The sequence below is a fragment of the Salmo salar genome, chromosome 05 (genome assembly GCF_965601325.2).
Source record: "Salmo salar chromosome 05, fSalSal1, whole genome shotgun sequence".
Taxonomy (NCBI): Eukaryota; Metazoa; Chordata; class Actinopteri; order Salmoniformes; family Salmonidae; genus Salmo; species Salmo salar.
In genome coordinates this window covers 88,090,920-88,096,525 of record NC_138295.1, presented here as the reverse complement: position 1 = coordinate 88,096,525, position 5,606 = coordinate 88,090,920, and the positions used below count along the sequence as shown (strand labels likewise).

Sequence of the window (5,606 nt, the reverse complement as noted above, 5' to 3'; positions counted from 1 at the left end):
CTTCTTATCTGAACAGCAGCAGACAGGAGACAGTAGAGCCTTCTTATCCAAACAGGAGCAGACAGGAGACAGTAGAGCCTTCTTATCCAAACAGGAGCAGACAGGAGACAGTAGAGCCTTCTTATCTGAACAGGAGCAGACAGGAGACAATAGAGACTTCTTATCCCTTCACTCTTATCTGTTATCCTGATGACGTTGTCACGGAGACCTTAAGTCATAGCCCTTCTTTATCAGGATAGTTTTAGACTCAGCAGGGATCTATTCAGGAGGATGTAACGTTACAGCTGGGGTCTGTTCAGCGGATGTAACGTTACAGCTGGGGTCTGTTCAGGGGATGTAACGTTACAGCTGGGGTCTGTTCAGGAGGATGTAACGTTACAGCTGGGGTCTGTTCAGGGGATGTAACGTTACAGCTGGGGTCTGTTCAGGGGATGTAACGTTACAGCTGGGGTCTGTCCAGGAGGATGTAACGTTACAGCTGGGGTCTGTTCAGGAGGGTGTAACGTTACAGCTGGGATCTGTTCAGGAGGATGTAACGTTACAGCTGGGGTCTGTTCAGGAGGATGTAACGTTACAGCTGGGGTCTGTTCAGGAGGGTGTAATGTTACAGCTGGGGTCTGTTCAGGAGGGTGTAACGTTACAGCTGGGGTCTGTTCAGGAGGGTGTAACGTTACAGATGGGGTATGTTCAGCAGGATGTAACGTTACAGCTGGGGTCTGTTCAGGAGGGTGTAACGTTACAGAACGTTCAACAGACATGACATCACAGGAGGCTGCTGATGGGAGAACGGCTCATAATAAGGTTTGAAACGGAGCGAATGGAATGGCATCAAACACCTGGAAACCATGGAAACCATGTCCCGTGTGGCTCAGTTGGTAGAGCATGGTGTTTGCAACGTCAGCGTTGTGGGTTCGATTCCCACGGGGGGCCAGTACGAAAAAAGAAAAAAAAAGAAATGCATACACTACTGTAAGTCGCTCTGGATAAGAGTGTCTGCTAAATGACTAAGATGTAATGTGTTCTCCCCAATTAAGGTGCCACCAACCTCCTGCGCATGACATGAACAGACATTATGATCGGTAGACTAGAGACTCTGCAACATTCTCAATATTTAATCTCACTGAATGCACACCTGATAGCTTTATACTGACTGACTGATAGACAGACTGATCGACTGACTGACTGACTGGCTGGCTGGCTGACTGACTGACTGGCTGACTGGGCAGAGGGGGTTGTTTGTTGTTGTTATTGCTTGTTGATGTATTTGGTTGGCTGTGTGTCTGTTGAGTCCCTGGAGTCCTGGTTGTCCATGGGAACAGGAAGTTGGATGACTTCAGGAAGTGGAGTTCTAGTCACACTGATGGCTTCCCCCTCCTCTCTGTATCTTCCTGGCTGCAGGCCCCAGCTCCACCTTACAAACCCTCTCAGCAAACTTCAGAGAACACATGGTCTCTCCCACGTTTCTCTCCAGAGCAGACACCTGGAGGAGGACCAGAGGATCAGAGAGGACACTTCCTGACAGATATGACAGTATAATCAGTGTATTTGATGTACTGTACTGTATGTTGTGTAAGCCAGGCTGCACCACCATAGCCTAGTTGTCTTGTAATGTGTAGGCTAAATACAGTATGGACTTCTCCATTCAGAATGCTTTTTAGTCCAGGACCAGGCTTAATGTCCGGGAAGCCAGCCCTATGAGTATTCATATAGATGGATATTCAGACATTATAATCTGTGTATCAGACGTACTGTACTGTCGTGAGTCCCTACCTGCACCACCATGGCCGTCTTGTTGCCCTTGCCCAGTGAGTCCTGCAGCAGGTATGTGAGGCGACTGTTTCTGAAGGGGATGTGTTTCTCCTTCCCCCTCAGAGCCTGGATGACGTCCCCCAGAGCCAGCAGGGAGCGGTTGATGTTCTGGGCCTCCTTCAGCCTCTCTCCCTCAGCTCCTGACTTCCACACCCTCTCAGAGCCAGCCAGGTCCACCAGGTTCAACTTGCCTGCAGATGTCACAACAAATCACCCGTTAACGGAACATTTTCTGCTCCCTTGAATCGTGTCAATATTTGGAACTGGCCCACTTGGCAAATGAGTAGTTCACCCCGGACAAAACACACCTTGCCGACGAACGGTGAAAAGCAGCGGGTGTCGATGAACGGTGGTGATTCATCATGTTGAATCACGGGGAAATGAACAGAAAATGACAGCCGCTGTTCTGATCACAGGCAATAGGACAGCCACCTGCTGCTTCTAACGGTTAGTTGGCACTGTGTGTCCAGTCTCTAAGGTGGGACGTGACGTACCTGTGGTCTTGGCCCCGCTGGCCAGGTCAGTCCCCAGCACAGTGATCATGAGGAGGGCATGGGAACGAGAGCTGTGCTGGTTCATCTGGGTCCCGAAGGTGATCCTGTTACGACGCGCCTGCGCCAGAAGCTACACAGGAAGTGACAGTTTTAATGGAAATGTGATATAGAATTATAGGAAACTAGCACGGGGCATACTTTCATATGATTCTATACACTTTCCCATTACAGTAAATGAACCATTTGGGTCCTAATGGAGATGTATGGCTCAGTAGGTAGAGCATCGCACTTGCAACACCAGGATTGTGGGTTCTATTCCCTGGGCCACCCATACGGAAAATGTTTGCCGTAAGTTGCTTTGGATAAAAGCGTCTGTTAAATGGCATATACACTATTTTAAATTATTATTAAATTCGAGGTCGAAAAGTGAAGGAAATGATCTATTAATATAGTTGAAGAAATCAGTCTCACTGAAAAAAAGTGTACAGTTGCAAAATTCCAGTAACTCTCCCCAAATTCCCAGGTTTTCCAGAAATAATGGTTGGAAGATTCTACCAATCAGCAGGGAATAAGCAGGACATCCCTGGAATTTGGGGAAAGTTACCAGGACTTTCACTCTAAGAAGAATAAATGTGAGTCTCCTCACTTTCTTGATGTGTTGGAAGCTCTTGACCTCTATGAGCCTGAGTCCAGGGACGTGCAGCTGTCCTGTCCCGTCAGGGTTGATCTTAATGTCCAGCTTCTCTCCATCCTTACTCAGCAGGTCTCTGGGGACAGAACAGGAACAGGAAGTTAGAAAGTAGCTCTATTGTCAGTTTATCACAACACTAACACTAACTTAAAGCACTTTTCATATATTTAACTCCTAGGCCTCATTTACTACTATAAAACAATATAGTAGCACAAATATAAAACAGAAGATTCAAATAATGAATAATAAAACATATCACCACTTCTAAATGCTGGGATATTTTTCTTCCAGCCATTGAGAGGGAAGGAAAGCAGCTGGGAAGGTACCTGAGCACCTCGTTGTAGATCTCCACAGAGCTGACAGTCACGGTGTACATCCACATGTCCTTCCTGTCCTCTATCTCACTGAACAGGTGTTTCAGAGCACGCTGGTTGATGCCTGGGTTCTCTGTGCTGCCCTGACGACAACAAAGGATGGACATTTTGATACAATGAGTCAATTTCAATCAAATATTCAGCCTTATTTAACAACAACACATTTCTAAACCATACATTACACATTCGTATGCAGTGCTACAACATACCTCCATGGTGTAGGTCTTTCCAGAGCCAGTCTGCCCATAGGCAAAGATGCAGACGTGATATCCATCTATACAGGATGTCACAAGGGGCTCGATCTCCTGGAAGACCTTAGACACAGTAGAAAACCAAAGGTTAGCGAGTGTGTATAACGCACAGTCACTGCTGTTTTTGAGTCACACCACAGAAACTGAAATACCACCCCTGAGCCATCATGGCGTCCACTTATTTAAATAGATAGAGAAGTGACAGCACTGTGTCTCGTAATGGAGGCTGAGTTTCTCAGTACCTCTTCCTGAGTGGCCTGAGGGTGGAAGACACGGTCCAGCTCAAAGTTATGGCTGCGGCCCTGCCCTTTCAGCACCGAGAGAGCTGATTCGTTGTTGGGGTCCGTGGTTACCACCACTGATTGGCCCTCCTCATGCTGGTCCTCCTTCAGAACCGGCTTCACACGGCACAGCACACGGATGTTGCCTAGCAACAATGACAGTTTATTTTAATAATGATACAGCCTCATATATAATTGCCTTTTTTTCAATAGAACAAAGAGGCTCCCTCCTCCAGTCGTCTTTCCTTCATCTGGACGTTGTTTCACCATACCTTTGAGCTCGACCAGCTGCTCGTGGTACTTCCTCCGCAGTGCCACCTCCTTCCTGTACTTCTCCAGGAGGTCCTTGTTGGCCTCCGACATCTCCCTCATAGCTGCTGATATCTACACAGACAGGCCAGAGATCAACGATGAACACACACCACACCTTCTGAGCTTGGCCTTTAATTCATGTTATATCTTTACTGTAACTTCAGACACTGTTTTCTCTTTACATCTTTTCTACTGCCTTCTGTTGGTTTTTTATCTCTTTCGTTTGATTGATTTACTGTTTTGTGGGTTTAAATTGCACTTTAAATAAAGTTTGATTTGATTTGACTTGAAACAGCGCTCGTTAATCCAGCAGCAGTGTTTTGTGGGACCTGTTTCTTGGCGTCGGTGATGGCTGCTCCGTAGAAGTCGGAGAAGTTGCGGACCTGGCTCCTCAGGCTGGCGTAGTCTGTCTTCATGGTGCGCAGGGTCGGAGGGAGCGCTGTCAGACGCTTCTGCAGGACTATCATAGGACACGCAAGCACACACGCACGCACGCACGCACGCACACACACACACACACACACAGAGAGAAAGAAAGAAAGAAAGAAAGAAAGAAAGAAAGAAAGAAAGAAAGAAAGAAAGAAAGAAAGAAAGAAAGAGAGAAAGAAAGAGAGAAAGAGAGAAAGAGAGAAAGAGAGAAAGAGAGAAAGAAAGAAAGAAAGAAAGAAAGAAAGAAAGAAAGAAAGAAAGAAAGAAAGAAAGAAAGAAAGAAAGAAAGAGAAGAAAGAAAGAAAGAAAGAAAGAAAGAAAGAAGAGAAAGAAAGAAAGAAGAGAAAGAGAGAAAGAAAGAAAGAAAGAAAGAGAGAAAGAGAGAAAGAAAGAGAGAAAGAAAGAAAGAGAGAAATAGAGAAAGAGAGAAAGAAAGAGAGAAAGAGAAGAAAGAAAGAAAGAAAGAAAGAAAGAAAGAAAGAAAGAAAGAAGAGAGAGAAAGAAAGAGAGAAAGAGAGAAGAAAGAAAGAAAGAAAGAAAGAAAGAAAGAAAGAGAGAAAGAAAGAAAGAAAGAAAGAAAGAAAGAAAGAAAGAAAGAAAGAAAGAGAGAAAGAAAGAAAGAAAGAAAGAAAGAGAGAAAGAAAGAGAGAAAGAAAGAAAGAAAGAAAGAAAGAAAGAAAGAAAGAAAGAGAGAAAGAAAGAAATAAAGAAAGAAAGAAAGAAAGAAAGAAGAGAGAGAAAGAAAGAAAGAAAGAAAGAAAGAAAGAGAGAAAGAGAGAAAGAAAGAGAGAGAGAAAGAAAGAGAGAAAGAAAGAAAGAAAGAAAGAAAGAAAGAAAGAGAGAAAGAGAGAGAAAGAAAGAGAGAGAGAAAGAAAGAGAGAAAGAAAGAAAGAAGAGAAAGAAAGAGAGAGAGAAAGAAAGAGAGACTGTCACAGATGCTGAATGGTGATGTGATGAGCACGAAG

General features: G+C 44.8%; 1 protein-coding gene across 1 annotated transcript; it reads right to left on the bottom strand.

Annotated features, from left to right (window-relative positions):
* On the bottom strand, window positions 1-4,694 carry LOC145879596 (kinesin-like protein KIFC3). Its single transcript, XM_082975881.1, has 9 exons — window positions 4,542-4,694; window positions 4,173-4,284; window positions 3,862-4,046; window positions 3,578-3,682; window positions 3,321-3,451; window positions 2,950-3,070; window positions 2,304-2,433; window positions 1,771-2,000; window positions 1-1,480 (listed from the first exon to the last, which is right to left on the bottom strand). The coding sequence occupies exons 1-9, from the start codon at window positions 4,677-4,679 to the stop codon at window positions 1,349-1,351; spliced, it is 1,284 nt and encodes a 427-aa protein (XP_082832007.1). The 5' UTR covers window positions 4,680-4,694; the 3' UTR covers window positions 1-1,348.
* Window positions 4,695-5,606: the final 912 nt, after the last annotated feature.

Excerpts from the sequence above, each read along its gene's own strand:
- LOC145879596 (XM_082975881.1), bottom strand. The coding sequence starts at position 4,679 with ATGATAGTCCTGCAGAAGCGTCTGACAGCGCTCCCTCCGACCCTGCGC. Across the intron at positions 3,452-3,577 it reads GAAAGACCTACACCATGGAG|GGCAGCACAGAGAACCCAGG; the intron begins GTATGTTGTAGC and ends TGTTGTCGTCAG. Across the intron at positions 1,481-1,770 it reads AGACGGCCATGGTGGTGCAG|GTGTCTGCTCTGGAGAGAAA; the intron begins GTAGGGACTCAC and ends GTCCTCCTCCAG.